We start from the raw sequence: 15903 nt of genomic DNA, 5'->3' as shown, positions 1-15903 counted from the left end.
AGAAATGGTAACGGAAACGTAACAGAAAGACGTAAGGCCGGAAACGGCACAAGTGAGGGCATGAAGCAAAATGAACGCTACTTCACAATCTGACCCAAGGTTATGAATGCATCTCGTATACATGCCCTACACATGTTCATGTCGATACATGTGCAGCATGTGTATCCGGTCTAGCGGTACAAGTATATTCCCTTCGTATTCGATTAGGCTTTGAAATAATTACCCGCACATGTGTAAACAGCAGTGAACACTGAGAATGTCACGCTGATTTTAAGAATTTTATTTAGGGGTGTGCGAATCCGAATATAGAATATTGAATGAATGAATGAAGATAAAATGAAATGAAATGAATCTAATGGAGGAAAAAAATGTCGAATACCGAATCGAATAGCCATGCAAAGTTTACAATACATGCTTTTTGCACTGAAAGTATACAACTTCTAGCCCATGGCTTTAGTGTAATTTTTATGGCATTAACCGTCACAAGAGACGCATGTAATTCTTCTGTGGAAAGCCCCTGCTCTTTTATGTTTCATGATAGTGTTCCCTGCTTTTGAGGTGAGTACATACTGGGGTAATTATCTTGATTTCAAAATTTGATGTCAGGCAGTGGGATGTTACACAGATGAGGCTGCAATTGCTTCTGAACATCCATTGGTCACTTGTGAAACAAACAAATTGGCGTCCTGCCTCAGCTTTGTCGTGAACGTCTTTTAGCTTCTTTGCTGGAGTGTGTAGTATGTCTCGCCTGGAAAAGTTACGTTGCTAAAATTTTGAACGTGAGGGACAACAACAACAATAACAACGACTAATAAGTAATGATGATGTAGTGGGATGTTTCGCCGCCGATGCGCCACCCTACCCCACTGCTTGAGGGGGAGAAGATGGTGAATGATAAGAGATAAACTGATGTTCTGAGGCTGGAACAACATCCCAAGCAGCACAATGTACTGAAAGTCGAGTGCAATAGGGGTGGACGGTATGTGTCTTATCGATGTTCCTTAGTTTCACGAGTCTGTTCAAGGCCTTCCACCTACCCGTCCACCCCTATTGCACCCGACTTTCAGTACATTTTGCTGCTTGGGATAGAAGGGACAGATACAAACAAAGCGTCGATTTCCGTTGTATGAATGTGTGTATGAGTGAGCAAAAATGTAAGAGTGAAAGGAGGATGAGTGAGAGTGAGTGGCTGGTTTATCGTCCCTTCAGATGACGCACCCCGAAAGTCGCTGGAGAGGCGTGTTAGCTTAGCTCAATTGGTAGAGCCCTGGACCGGTAATCCAGAAGGTGTGGGTTCGGTCCCTACACCTGGCTAACCCTTTCAGTGACTTTCATCTTTCATGGGAATGATGATGAATGTTCAGAGTTCACGCAGGAGCCCCGTTGCTTCTAAGAAGGTGATGAGGACGTGAGGGACATCTTTAAGGCACCCTCTTTGTTCCTAGGCTGTGGGCATTATTTAATAGTTAACTTTTTAAAGAAATCCCCCACTGGCAGCTCTAAACTGCACACGGGTGTAACGCTTCCCATTTCCTCAGGCGAAGTATTCACAATGATCTTGGGCTAACGTTATCTTAATTAAGCTAAACTACAATCCGTCTGTGTTGATCCTGCAGCACTGGCAATTTCGTAAAGCAGGCTTCAGCTTTGTAGAGCAGGCTTCACCTCATGCAGGGAAGCATCTGATGAAGCCCACTTTCGGAAGGTGTCGTTTATATTCGGCGAATAGTCGAATATTCGGAAAACCGAATATTGGGTATTCGATTCCCGAATCGAATACTCCGAGTGATTGATATTCGATTCGAATTCGAGCACTCGAATATTCGCACACCCCTACTTTTATTTATTGTCAACATACTGTCAGCCCCAAGGATAGGAGGGCGCTACAATATGTACAAGAAATAAGCCAAGCAAGGCAACACTTCCGCGACGATAAACCTCCACCCACACACACACACACATCACCTTCCATCTCTCTTCTACCATCACTGTAAACCTGAACCCTAAAAATCGCACATCACCAAATAGCACGCTGAAGGCCAACCGTTGTGCAGAACGATGCCGTCGTCACTTCCAGATTTGAGGAAAGTCACAATTACAATGGCCTTTTGTGACAATTAACATAATTCCATAAGTGTCACAAAATGGCGTACACCTCCCGTTTTCAACAAATCAAGGGAGAGAACGGTGTCATTCGGGATGATTGCACAGAGTGTTAGCTTGTTATGCCGTTAAGTTCTCTTTAACAGGACCCGTGCAGGGATGCCACACAGGGATTGCGTGTTCTGTAATGGCCAGTGTTAACGACTTGCATGCAACGATCTTAGTTTAATAATAATAATTCGTAGCTTTACGTCGTGAGACAACTGCACGATCTTAGTTTTAGGTGCACCGAATTTTAAAGGCCGTTTCAGAAACCATATCAGACATTTTCAAGTACCGTTTTAGACATATTTACTTGAACGTAAACACATTGAGTTGTATGTATGTATCGATTGATTTAATATACGGAATTCAGTAAACTTTTTTTTTTCTTTCTATGAGTAACCCTTATGACTTTCAAGGAGGTTTGATTTTGCTCACACCAATCTGACTATGTTTGCTAGACAATTGTTGAACTGAGTTTGTTTTTCCATGCGGAATTTAATTTAATTTAAAGTATTACAGTGTCGGAGACAAAATCACTACGTACAACAAAAGACAATCGACTATACTCTAGCCGCTTACCGAATCAACAGATTTCTTCTATCTGAGTGCGCTTCGAACAGTCATCGCCATCAAGTTACATACGACGAGTACTCTTCTGAATACGCTTATGCTGTACGTGCATGAGCGATGCAGTTACAGAGCAAATGCGTGACGGCAATGTACACATACACATTACGTTCCCCGGAAATGTATATGCGGAGAAATGTATATGCGGGAGCTGTGCACTGAATTCAGTGCACGTAGATGATTATTACAAACTCATCTGTGTCATTCAACGCTTCTGAACGAATGAAAAACAAGGTTCCCGTGTTGCGGGGACGACAGAGTCCATAATTACGAACAATTAGCGGGGGGGGGGGGGGAAGCTAAGCACTGTGATGCTTTGGGCTCGTTGTGGCGAGACAAGTTCATGATTCAAGAGTGCAACGAAAAAACAATACGAGCACAGCAGACAGGACACGCAGTCGCTATACGAACTTCACATCGAAGCAGCTTCAGCTGTGGGCAAAATACAGGAAGGAGACGACACGAACTGCTCAGTTGAGTGGTCCGTGTTGTTTGTTTGTTTGTTTGCTTGTTTGTAACAAAAAAAGGGGGAGAAATTGAAGTCGTTTCCCGACTTGTTCTGCTACTCCTAATATAAATGCTTATTATTATTATTATTATTATTATTATTATTATTATTATTATTATTATTATTATTATTACTATTATTATTATTATTATTATTATTATTATTATTATTATTATTATTATTATTATTATTATTATTATTATTATTCGCCGTACCATGACGTTCCTAATCAATCACCTTTGAAAATGATATTGTTCTTTCTTCTGACTTGTTGGAAATAGGAGACGAGCGCCTGTCTTGGATGCTTTGTATTTTGGATTAATTCTCCGAAAATAGTTTACTGCCGAAAGGAGGTGCGCCCCTTCTGTCTTTCGCCGCGCGACTCGACCGGTCGTTCTCGCTAGCAGATGACTCTCTGGATCGGAGTGTGTCTTTATTCAACTCGAGTAACCTGCGAGTTGGGTATGACATTGCGTCACGTGACCCTTAGGTAGCCACCTTTTCGAACGCCAGGAGTAGCCGCGGGAGCTCAGGAGATTAGTACTTCCCATATCAAATATTTTGCGTGACATATTTGTCGAAGGTAGTATGTTCATATCACGCTGTAAAAGAGGATGTGCTCCATGCTCCTTTAAGGCTCAGTAACATCATGTCCCCAAGTGCATCATGCTACAGGAGGTTGACTGGCTTCACATTCACCGGCCTATTCCCCCCACCAGGAGCCCTAACACTTCTGGAAGTGGCACACACGCAACCCGTTGTCAGCGTCACGTTCTCGTACTTCAGTTCAACTGTTCCTGTTTGTCCGGGGTACGCTACTTCAAAAGTATCTTTAGTTTCTTGGCAGGTGAAGTCACCGGTGTCCGAACATCGCTGTCCACGGCATTTGCACTCTACTCTGGGCAACACAGGAGGAATCCTGTTAGGATCGATGTCTCGTGTCCTGGCGAAAGTACAGGTGGATCTGTCACCAATGCTGTAAGAACTGTGCAGGACAGAGCACTGCCCGTCGGTATTCCGCGGGAAGGCTATGGTCTTCACCGGGAGGACAAGTGATCGTTGTGAGTATGTTAGGGTGATGATTGTTGTCAACACGAGGCACGTGTGAAACATTATGGTCAGAGGTGTTGGTAAATTCGAGTATTGTCCGGAGGCTGACCGGTGCATGTCTGGAACCCAGTTCTGAAAACGAGAAACACAAAGATGAGTACACGATATTCTGCGGCTCATTCTCTTAGAGTCAACAGTAAAAATAAAAGAATAAAAGAGAAATAACGGCTGTTGCACGTAAAATGCTCACTATGTATGCAAGGTGTTGTTCACAGATCTTAGAACGCTTCGGAGACCGAGTGACGTAATGTCGAGTGAAGCAGGAAGTCATCCTCATTTCCTCACCAAGTCCTCGCCATTTCTTAAGGGCGCAACCTCGTCGCACGGAACCTCACCCGCATAACATCACCGTTGCAAATATTTGCGCCGTGTTGTGCAACACTCGCTCATCAACACCCTCGTTCGCCCGTACAAATGGCGACGCCCAGCATCTCTGATCTTCCAATGGTTCAGCTCGCAGAATGACGCTAACATGTCTCACGTCTTCTCACTCACTTCACATCTTACGTCACTTCCCCCATATTTCTCTGTGGTGGGAAAATCTCTGTGGTGGTCTCCTATAGTATGGTTTTTTTTTTTCCCCCAAGTCGTCTTTTTCTTTAATCTATCTCATCCTTACTTCACCGTTGTTCCTTTATTTGCTAATTATTTTCTATATGTATTTTATTCTTTTTATTTATTTATTTTTTTTCTTTGCGGAATAGCAAGCCGGTGTCCCGTTTGGCTGACCTTTCCCCACGTTTTTTTTTTTCTTTGGTCTAATAACTATATCCCCCCCCCCCCTCATCCCAAACACAACTTCTTCACTTTTACGGAGATGCATTGCGGGGGCGCGTATCTTTTCAGAACGAGGAGACCTGATACGCAGGGAGCAAAAAAGAATGCTGCACAACACGTCTCAGGTTTCCTCGTTTGGCAATGTACGAGCTCGCCTGCGCCCTAACACTTTTGCTCGTATCTTTGGCCATACTCATATGCATGTCATAGGCGACTGGTAATTTGCGCTCTCATGGTCTGTGCATGTTAGAACTTCGTAGTTTTTGCACTGGTTCTATCCATACCGTTTAGCGGCGAGTGCATTGATGCGTACTAACCGAACACACAGGACGCACTTCAATGTGCTGCATCTCTGTGTTCTTTCTGAACTCTGTCTTGGAGTAACGCTTTAGTTTTATATGTTATCCGAGTCTCTTGTTCGACTTGTCTCGATCTCAATTTCAATTAAATTAATGTCAATAATCAGTGGGGGGGAGGGACAGCCATAAAGCTGTGCAGACATAGCTTGTCAGCGATCTGACCAATGAGACGCTGCCTTCCCAAACGCTCACTGTTGTGCTGCGGAACGGGCGGAACGGAACAGGCAACGACATCTATATGCCAATATCACCGGGCGACTTGAGCACCTCGGAACCCTGGTATTCCTCTTCATAATCGTTCGGCAGCTTTCGCTTGCGTCTGATCATGCCGTCAGTGTTGCAACATCCAGCTGCCCTTTCATGAAGAGAATGTGTATACCATCTGTGTTTCCTTGTCTACTTTGAGGGGAAAGCACGGTTTACAGACAAAGAAAAACGCCCTGGACGCTTCCCAAGCAGACCTGGGAAATTGGCCTCAAAATGCCCTTAAGTTCAATAGTGTCACTAACCCCATTCAGTGACTCCAATGGCGAATAACCTCAAGGCATGGATGGAGTTTACCCCATTACCGTTTCGCGAAAGCAGCTGCACGGTGGATTTGATTTTACAGGGCCACCCTTCCTCATCGCAGGGGGGGGGGGGGGGAATATGTTTATTAAGAAAAAGAAAGGAAAGGTCAGCCAGACGAGGGTCGGCTTGCTATTCCAAACAAAGGGGGAAGGGGAAGGAAAGAAGAATAAGAAAAGAATAGGGGTAGAAAGAAGGAGAAAAGGGGAAGAAAAGAAAAATAAGAAAAGAAACGGGAAGAAAAGGAGAAGAACAAAGCAAAGGAAAAGGAAAGGAGAAGAACAAAGCAAAGGAAAAGGAAAGGAGAAGAAATGAAAAGAAAAGGAAAAGAAGAAAGAGAAAGAAGAGAAGAAAAGGAAAAGAAGGAAGAAAAAGAAGAGAAGAAAAGGAAAAGAAGAAAGAAGAAGAAGAGAAGAAAAGGAAAAGAAGAAAGGAAAAGAAGAGAAGAAAAGGAAAAGAAGAAAGAAAAAGAAGAAAAGAAAAGGAAAAGAAAAACTGAACTGAAATACAAAACTAAAACTGAAAAGCCACACACACAGTCACACAATCACAAGGCGTTGACAAGGTTCGAAGGAGGAGCGCTGTGGTGACTGCCCACTGGGCCGAGAGAGAAACACAGGGCTCACAGGGAGCCCAGGAGACCCGTGTTACGCAGAAAGCGGAGCACCGCTTTTGTGACTCTCCACTGGTTAGCTCGCTGCACAGGGCCAAGAGTGTTGCGAGAGAAACGGCTGTCCGTCCGTCCGTGCACCCAAGCTCTGAGAGATGTTGCCAGAGCACGGCCCGATGATGGTGGTGACGCTGACAGTAGAGGAGCTGATGAGAAATATCGTCTTCTACACCGCAGCAGGGGCAAGTGGGAGATGAGACGCGGCCCATTTTGAACAGGAGGGAACGGGTGAGGGCAACGTTCAGCCGGAGACGATGTAGAAGGGTCTCCTCCTCGCGGGTACAGCGGCAGCCGATGACAAATTCCAGTGAGGGGTCGATGGACTGCAGGAACGCATTAGGTCGGATAGCGTCTACAAGAAACTGGCGGGTGCCGTCGCCGCAGAGACGCCGTATAAGCAGGCGGCACGCAGACAACGGGAGCGGTAGTAGGGGCACCGGCGTGGCCGCATCAAGCGCGGCGCGTCTCGCAGCCGCGTCAGCACATGTGTTGCCGTGTAGCCCTGTATGCCCGGGTACCCACTGAAGGCAGATACGGTGGCCGACCGAGGAGAGTTGGGCGTACTCCTGAAGTACCATGGTACGCAGATCACTCACGACACTCGGGTGGTATGTGGACAAGAGCGCCAAAGACGCCTTGCTGTCTGTGAGGACGACCCACGCATCAGGCACAGATTCAGCGATATACCGCAGAGCGGCCAGCAGTCCGAGCAGCTCCGCATCCGTGGAGGACACTGTGTAGGGAAGTCGGAGGGCGAGGTCACGGTTTTCCTGCGAGACGTAGTAGGCCGCTGCAGATGACTCATTCGCTACCGATCCATCAGTATAGATGGCGCGGCTCAGAGGATAGGCCGAACTGAGATGCTCGAGCGCGAGCTGGCGGGCTACTGTCACAGGCACATCGTTCTTCCTCTGGAGGCCGGGAATAGTGGAACAGGTCTCGGGTCTTGCAAGCGTCCACATCGCAGGGGCATGCAAGGGCAGGGAGAACTGTGCAGGGACGGACCCTTTGAGGCGACCGAGAGCACGACCGAAGTCAGAGGCTGGGCAGTCTTCGTCGACGTGGCGAAGGTAGTGGAGAGGGTGCCGAGTAAGGTACCGTGCGAGAACACTGAGGGTTGCCCCGTCCCGCAGGACATCGATCGACGGTTCACGTGCCTCGGCTAGGACAGAGTATGTCTCGGTGGTCGAAGGGACTCCCAAGCAGACGCGGAGGCTCCTGGCTTGGCTAAAGAGGAGATCTCGATTTCTGCTTCGGCTGATACCGTGCAGGATGGGAAGGCTATACCGGAGAGAACCCAGCACGAGGGATTGGTGGACACGGCGGAGGTCAGAGAAGGATGGGCCCCATCGCAAACCAGCGAGGCAACGAAGAACCGCCACGTAACTGTTGATCTTGGTTGTAAGAGCCTTAATGTGGCGAGACTAGGAAAGGTCACGGTCGAGTACCACGCCCAGGTACTTGCAGTACGGGACAAATGGCAGTGGTGAACCTTCAATGACGAGCGGGAACCTCATGAATGATCGACGAGTGAACACCATGGCCACAGTCTTGCTGGGTGAAACGGAGAGACCGCGGACGGCGAGAAACGCGACGATAATATCTAAGCCTCCCTGCAGTCGATGCTGAATGGTGTCGCGGCGAGCGGCAGATGTCCATAAGCAGATGTCGTCGGCATATAGCGTGAGGCGCGTGTGGTGGGGCAGCAGGGCAGGAAGAGAGGCCATGATGACATTGAAGAGCAGGGGGCTGAGCACACTTCCTTGAGGAACGCCTCGGCTAACAGGGTGGGGGTCAGTGTCCCCCTCAGTGGTCCGAACAAACAAAAAGCGGTCGCTCAGGAAGTCCTGGATCCACAGAAGGGGAGCGCCTCCGATACCACTTTCTTGCAGTGTCGCGATGATGGCGCTATGAAAAACGCTATCGTACGCTTTCTTTACGTCCAGGAAGACGGCACCAGTCATGCGATCTTCAGCTCTTGCCTGCTGCGTCTCAGTCACTAGGTCGATAACATTATCTATCGCCGACCGACCCTGCCGAAAGCCTTGCATTACTTCGGGGAAGAATCGCACGGTCTCGAGGTACCAACTCAGGCGGCGGAACACCATGCGTTCCAACGTCTTGCCCACGCAGCTAGTAAGGGCAATCGGACGGAAGGAGTCAATGTTGCGGGGTGATTGGCCAGGTTTGGTGATTGGCCAGGATTGGCCAGGTGATTGGCCAGGTGATTGGCCAGAAGGGGAACAACCATAGCGGTCTTCCAGACTTGAGGGACGTGGCCCCTTTGCCAGCTGGCGTTGAGCATCCGCAGGAGGCAAGCACGACCTGAATCCGGAAGGTTCCGAAGTCATCGCAGGGGTTGGTACCCGCGATGCAAGGTACTAATCTCGAGTCTCGACACCAATGGAAACGATCCAACCAGTCATCAAGGCATGGCTTTTCTTGCTCAATTCTCGATTACTGGATCCCACAATTGCAGTGTTTTTCGGATAAATCCCACTTGCTTCGAATTTTCCTGGCATACGTTTTTCGGATTTTTTTCCGGATCGTATGTAGGCAAACAATATGCTTGTGACAGAACTGCTATTTGGCAGAAGTGTCAGGGAGTCTTCTTGGAACAGGGCCCGGAGAATTGCAGAGTCGGTTTGGATCAGGTCGTCGCGCTCATAGAGGAGGCGATCGTGATTTCTCCTCGCGGCGACCAATCATCGGGCTGTGCTTGTCGTGCTTGTTTTTTCAACCAGCGCGAGTCGGAGTCGTGACGTACACTGTAAACTTTTTCACACCTTTAAAGGTGTGCGCTATGAACATTCAACCTGGTTGCGTAACATTGCATCTCCAGGATGATATTTTACAAAATTTGGAAAGCATTACTAAAGATCCAGTGTCAGTGCAAATCTTGCTTTCATTATGTCTTGGATATCGTAGGTACGAGCTAATGCATATATGCATCGCTATCGATAATCGAGCACGCGCAAGTGTCAACAATACTCTTGAACAATGTTGAGATGTTGCAAGACTGAATTTTTGGAGGACAGACAACACTCGAGTAAAGAAAATTTGTGCGAAACCGTGCTCCATTATGATGTTACCAAAATTACACCTAAAAAGGCGTGCGCCATGCACGTTGTTACACCTTTAAAGGTGTGAAAAGATTTAGAGTGTACGTCATCGACTCCAGCGCAGTGTTACTAAATCTCATTCGCAGTAAGTCGCTAGTGGCGTCCCGAAAAATCGCTAAAAGTCGCTAAAATTGAAACTGAAAGTCGCTACAAAAGTCGCTGCCACTACAGTGCCCTTTTTGTTCGACAAACAACAATGTGGTGCCAGGCCTACAAGGATGTTTCAGCGAATGAGCATGCTAGATGACCAAGGGAGGCCATGACAAAATGAGTCTGAGTGGATAAGAATAGAAGAAAGTAAAGGAAATTCGGAGCTCTAAACATCTTCCGCAGAACTTTTTCTACGTCGTACGTGGTTTTGTTTACTGCTTGCAAAAGGTTCCGATGCCTTCCCGTCTTTTTTCGATGTACTATGTTTCTTTGTCTGACAACCTGCATAAATTTCGCGCTTGCAATACGATGTAGTACGTAAATGCACTGGGCCCTTGTGTCACAGTCTTTGACTGGACGAAGCTTTCCCTTGAATACTAGCAGCATCTCCAAACTCTTCCGATGCTTGTTGTCTTATTTAGGAGGCATTTTGGAAAGCACTTGCATCTAGCCCATGCGGCGCGCCAGAAAAGGGGCAAACCGGAGACAGCCCAAAGACACTAGCGCTGGGAAGAGCAGCAGGAGCTCTCCATGTCATGGTGTTGGCCCTGAGCAGTTATGCCTGGTGAAAGGTGACGCGATATCATTATTTTTCACCAGAGCTTACCGTTCACTGAGATGCGACAGAAAATTCACGATTCTTCCTGACTTCATGAAGGAATATTCGTCTCGTTACAATGTCGCTGAACATATCAGAAAGTCGCAAAAAAATGCGCCAATCCCAAACACAAAATTTTGTCGCTAGACAGACCCCAAAATCCGCTAAATTTAGCGACTTTTCTCCAAATTTGGCAACACTGCTCCAGCGACCCGCATCGAGAGGAGCGAAGCTGCGAGTCGACTCTCGAGCACCCCTGTGTTGATTTGTTGAATCCTGAAATTTTAGTACGGGAATCACTGCCACGGGGATGGCGCACGAGAGACGTGATTTTTGCCCACCAACAGTCGATTCTCGATTTGCTCGAGTCCAATAAACGAACGCAACCAACGGAAAATGCGGTTACTTTTACGAGGTCTGTCTTGGTAAAGATAGGCCCGTCAGGACACAGATTTAACAAATTCACTAGTAATTAGTGGTAATCATATGTATCACACGAACACTGTTTCCATCATGATCACATGGTGGTGGAAACAAAATGTGGATATAAGTCGTGACACAAAACATACAATAGCATCAAATTGTTTTATGTCGCACGTCAACAATATACAGAAACCGACACTGAAGATTTTTGTTTAGGTTTAATTTATACAAGCTTTCGCGTGGAGGTCCACGCTTCTTCAGGTACCTCCACGCGAAAGCTTGTATAAATTAAACCTAAATAAAAATATTCACTGTCGGTTTCTGTCTTTTGTTTATGTGATCTACAGGACTTGACTCCCCTCTTCGTATACGCTTCTGTTGCACGTCAAGAAATGAAATGTACTCACAGCAAAAGCAGCCAAGATTGCGTGTCCTATGAGGCTTGCGGGCGCGGCGCCGACTACAAAACCCAGCGCGTATCGTGCACTCTCGCATGCTCGTGAATTTCCCGTCGCGCAACTTTCTCTCTCCTCCCAACACCGGTCTCGCTGACAAGGCCGCTGGAAATACCCACTACAAGTTGATCTTCAGACGCATTCGTAAGCGCTCATCAAAGTAGACGCGACGAACACCGTGTGCAGGTGTTGTGTGACACCCGTTCAGGGCTAACCAAGACATTACTCACAACGCCATCAGAGCGCGTCTTCTAGAATCATCAAAATGCCATGAAACGTGCGTGTGTGTTTGGAGGGCGGGAGGGATGTGACTGTCGTACCTGTACAACGAGGAGAAATGTTCGACGCCCTCCAGAAGTGGCACTCGGATGACATCCTGCATCCTAGAGGCCAGTTCCCGAAAGGTTCTGAGAAAGACTGGTATCCAAACGCCCTTAAAGGTGAACTTCCGCGCCGTATAACGCTCGCTCCTAAACGTAACCGTCATCACGAATGACATCGTTTTCTCCCGTGATTTGTTGAAGACGGGAGGCGTACGACTTTTTGTGACACTTAAGCGGAAATCGCACATATTCAACATTGGAATACACGCCCTCCATCTTGTGAACGGTAAAGTAAAGGTAAAGCGTTGGAGGGGGGGAGGCTATGTTTATTAAGAAAAAAAAAGAAAATTAAAGGTCAGCCAGACGGAGGTCGGCTTGCTATTCCAAAAAAAAGGGTAAGGGGAAAAGAAAAGGAAAATAAAAAGAAGGAAAGAAAAGGAAAAGAAAGAGAAGAGAAGAAAAGGAAAAAGAAGAGCACAAAACTAAAACTGGAAAATTACACACACGGTCACACAATCACAAGGCGTTGACAAGGTTCCAAGTATGGACAAAGCGGAGGAGGGCAGTGGTGACTGCCCTCTAGGTCGGCTGAAGAACGGGACCCAGTAAGGTAGCCAGCTTTTCAGGTGAGTACATACTGGGGCAATTATCCTGATTTCAAAATTTGATCTCAGGCAGTGGCAAGTTAGAAAGATGAGGCTGCAATTGTTTCTGAACATTCATAGTCACTTGCGAAACAAACAAATCGGCGTCCTGCCTCAGCCTTGTCGTGAACGTCTTTTAGCTTCTTTGCTGGAGTGTGTAGTACGTCTCGCATGGGGAAGTTACGTTGCTGAAATTTTGAACGTGAGGGACATCTTTAAGACGCCCTTTTTATTTCCTGGGCTGTGGGCATTATTTAAGAGTCTTAAGAATCATTATTTAAGAGACTCTTAAGTCTTGAGATGACGTATACTCCGGTAGAGTGGGGAAAGTCTTGTCCAATAGTAGAACAGAGAATTGAAAAAAAAACGGCAATCCCCCACTGGCACCACTAAACTGCAAACGGGTGAGACGCCAACCCTTTCTCAGGTGAAGTATGCACGATGGACTTGGGCTAATGCTATCTTAAGTTAAACGATAATCCGTCTGCGTTGGTCATGCAGCACTGGCAATTTCGTAAAATAGGCTTCAATTTCGTAAAGTGGGCTTCAATTCCGTAAAGCGAGCTTCAATTCCGTAAAGTATGCTTCACCTCATGTAGCGAAGCATCAGGTGAATCCTTTCGGGAGGTGGCGTTCGTAGTCGAATATTCCGAAAGCCGAATATTGGGTGATTCATATTGAGTGATTGCCCTAAGGATAGCAGGGCGCTACAATACAAGAAATTAGCCAAGCAATGCAACACACAAGGCGATGGGGTAACTTCGCCAATAATCCTGGCGGTTACCGTGGTACAGGGAGCATCCCAATGAAGATGTAGTGTTGTTGGTTTTAGTTGTTTGGGTTGTATTCACGGTATAGAGGAGGTGAACGACGACGACGAAAAAGGGAATATGAGCACGAGGACCGGAACGGTTGGATGGAATAATAAAGCAGTTGTATGCGGGTATGCTTGCTGGATTTGAGGTAGAGATTCTGATGCTCAGCGACACCACAGTTTCTGGCGACGAGAAAGTTGACCCACGAAGCAAAGAAGACAGCAACAGGCAGCACAACAAAAGCAAGAGACTTCGCATCAGCCCGTCAGAACACAAGGCTTAGGTAACGTCATGGAGACTCCTTTGCCACCCTTTCCAGCATTTGACCCACATTCCGACGTGTCGTCGTTATCACAAAGATGGTTGAAGTGGGTAGCCCGCTTTGAAAATTTCCTGCTAGCCGCCAACGTCACTAACGAGGCGCGCAAGAGAGCCATGTTGCTGCACTACGCCGGTGAAGAAGTATATGACGTCTTCCAGACGCTTTCCAACACCGGGACAGATTATGACACTGCGATTGCACGACTCAAGGAACATTTCGCACCAAAGCGAAACACCGTGTACGAACGCCATGTGTTTCGGCGAGCCCGGCAAGAAGTCGGCGAAACACTGGACCAGTTCCAGGTCAGATTGAGACGTCTTGGAGGGACATGCGAATTTTCCGAGATTGAGAGGGAAATTGTCTCACAAGTCATAGAGGAAACCACGTCAAGCAGATTAAGGAGAGTAGCACTCAGAGAATCGGACATTACACTCGACCAGCTTATGAAGCTGGGAAGACTCATCGAGACTACAGAGATGCAAGCATCCAACATAGAAACACCTTCAGAGACGCACACAGTTCACAATGTAAAGGAGAAAAAACTTAACCGTAGAGGTCGGCCACAAAAGAGAGATCAACGTGGTCGAGGGGGAACACAGAAGTGCTTTGGCTGCGGCGGAAGGTGGCCCCATGAGGACGGAAAGACAAGCTGTCCTGCTTGGGGAGCGAGGTGTCACAAATGTCAGAAGGGCAACCATTTCGCGAAGTGGTGCAGAGCGACCACATTGCCTAAGGAACCGGTGGGGTCCGTGAACGTGTTGTCCACGCGTTCAGAAGTTTCAAGCTCAGAAGAGTCTGTGTTTCACGTACAGGGCTCCACGAAGCTCCCTGTCGTTAGAGTAATGGTTAACGATAGCCCCCTGGACTTCTTCCTGGACACTGGAGCAGGAGTCAATGTGATAGGTGAACAGACCTGGAGGACACACTTAAAAGCCCGACTGGAAGAGACAACGACTCGTCTCGTCCCGTATGGAATTACAGAGGCGATTCCGGTCATGGGAACATTCAAGGCTACGTTCAGAGCCAGGGATAAGCAAACTCAAGCGCCCGTATATGTCGTTGAAGGGTCACATTCATCATTACTGAGCTACGAAACGGCCAGAGAGCTCATGCTCATCGACATCGTACGAACAATATCCCAGAAGACATCGGTAGACGCAAAAAGAGAATTTCCTAGACTATTCGGAGGTATTGGGCGGCTGAAGAATTTCTAGGTCAAGCTGCAAATATCGGAGGATGTGCAACCCGTGGCGCGACAGCATCGTAGAATTCCCTTCCGGATGAGGAAAGCGGTGGAAGCAGAGCTGGTTCGACTCGAGAGTCTAGACATAATCGAGCCGGTAACAGGACCCACACCGTGGGTTTCTCCAATCGTTGTAGTCCCCAAACCACATTCCAGTGGAGCGGTCCGAATGTGCGTAGATATGAGGGAAGCCAATAGAGCCATTGGCCGAGTCCGCAATGTGATGCCAACCGTCGAGGACGTCATCGGTATTTTGAATGGGGCAGCCTATTTTTCAAAACTTGACCTCAACGAATGTTATCACCAGCTGGAGCTGGAGGAGTCATCTCGTCACATCACGACTTTCTCAACACACTGCGGTCTGCGAAGATATAAGAGACTACTCTTTGGAGTCAACGCAGCCTCCGAAATTTTCCGAGATGCCATAAGACAAGTCTTACCGGATGAAGACGGGATCATTAATGTAAGAATAGAGCAAGTACACTCTTCCCTGGTTACGAACCGAGTGAGGCTCGTGCCCCGTTCCTCGGCTTCTTTATTGTCTCCCCTGGTACCCTACATAGGCCCCGGGTCTTGAAGCTCATCCGTCCTGGGATGATATTTTGAGACGTTCCTTATAGCGGCTATGTGCATATGATTGTCTGATGTAAGGTATCCGACAGTCTTTAAGATACCGTTCTTTGATGCCGTTTGTACGACGGTGTAAGGACCTTGTGGTAATCCTCGCGTACCAGGCACAGGTTTCTGCACGAGAATAAGATCTCCTATGGCGATGGCTGGGATCTGGCGACTGTGACGGCGGTCAAAGTCTTTTTTCATGGCCATCCAATACTTTTCTGTCTCAACAGTGGTCTTGCGTTGTTCTTGTAAGGTGATGTGATTAGCAATGTTGAGGTACTGGTCAGCATGGAGAATGGGTGGTGTACCATGCAGAGCAAAGTATGGTGTACATCCTATGGCTTTGTTGTGGGAACGGTTGTGATGGTGTGTGGCTGCTTCTAAGCATGATTTCCAGCCGCCAGGGAAGTCCGGGTACATGTGT

At 47.4% G+C, this 15903-nt stretch overlaps 1 protein-coding gene and 1 long non-coding RNA gene across 3 annotated transcripts in view; one reads left to right on the top strand and one right to left on the bottom strand.

Moving 5' to 3' along the window:
• Nucleotides 1–11690, bottom strand: part of LOC135399318 (uncharacterized) — a 123350-nt gene extending 111660 nt beyond the window's left edge. For both annotated transcript variants that reach the window (XR_010424239.1, XR_010424240.1), the window contains exons 1-2: nucleotides 11467–11690; nucleotides 2728–4465 (exon numbers count right to left, since the gene is read on the bottom strand). This is a non-coding gene — a long non-coding RNA (uncharacterized LOC135399318). The remainder of the gene's footprint in view (nucleotides 1–2727; nucleotides 4466–11466) is intronic.
• Nucleotides 11691–13398: 1708 nt separating this feature from the next.
• On the top strand, nucleotides 13399–15317 carry LOC135397677 (uncharacterized). The gene has a single exon (XM_064629286.1). The coding sequence runs from the start codon at nucleotides 13588–13590 to the stop codon at nucleotides 14830–14832; it is 1245 nt and encodes a 414-aa protein (XP_064485356.1). The 5' UTR covers nucleotides 13399–13587; the 3' UTR covers nucleotides 14833–15317.
• The last annotated feature ends 586 nt before the right edge of the window (nucleotides 15318–15903 follow it).

The sequence above is a fragment of the Ornithodoros turicata genome, chromosome 6 (assembly GCF_037126465.1).
Source record: "Ornithodoros turicata isolate Travis chromosome 6, ASM3712646v1, whole genome shotgun sequence".
Taxonomy (NCBI): domain Eukaryota; kingdom Metazoa; phylum Arthropoda; class Arachnida; order Ixodida; family Argasidae; genus Ornithodoros; species Ornithodoros turicata.
This window is presented reverse-complemented; position numbering and strand designations above follow the sequence as displayed.

Coding starts and splice junctions, on each gene's coding strand:
- LOC135397677 (XM_064629286.1), top strand. CDS start 13,588: ATGGAGACTCCTTTGCCACCCTTTCCAGCATTTGACCCACATTCCGAC.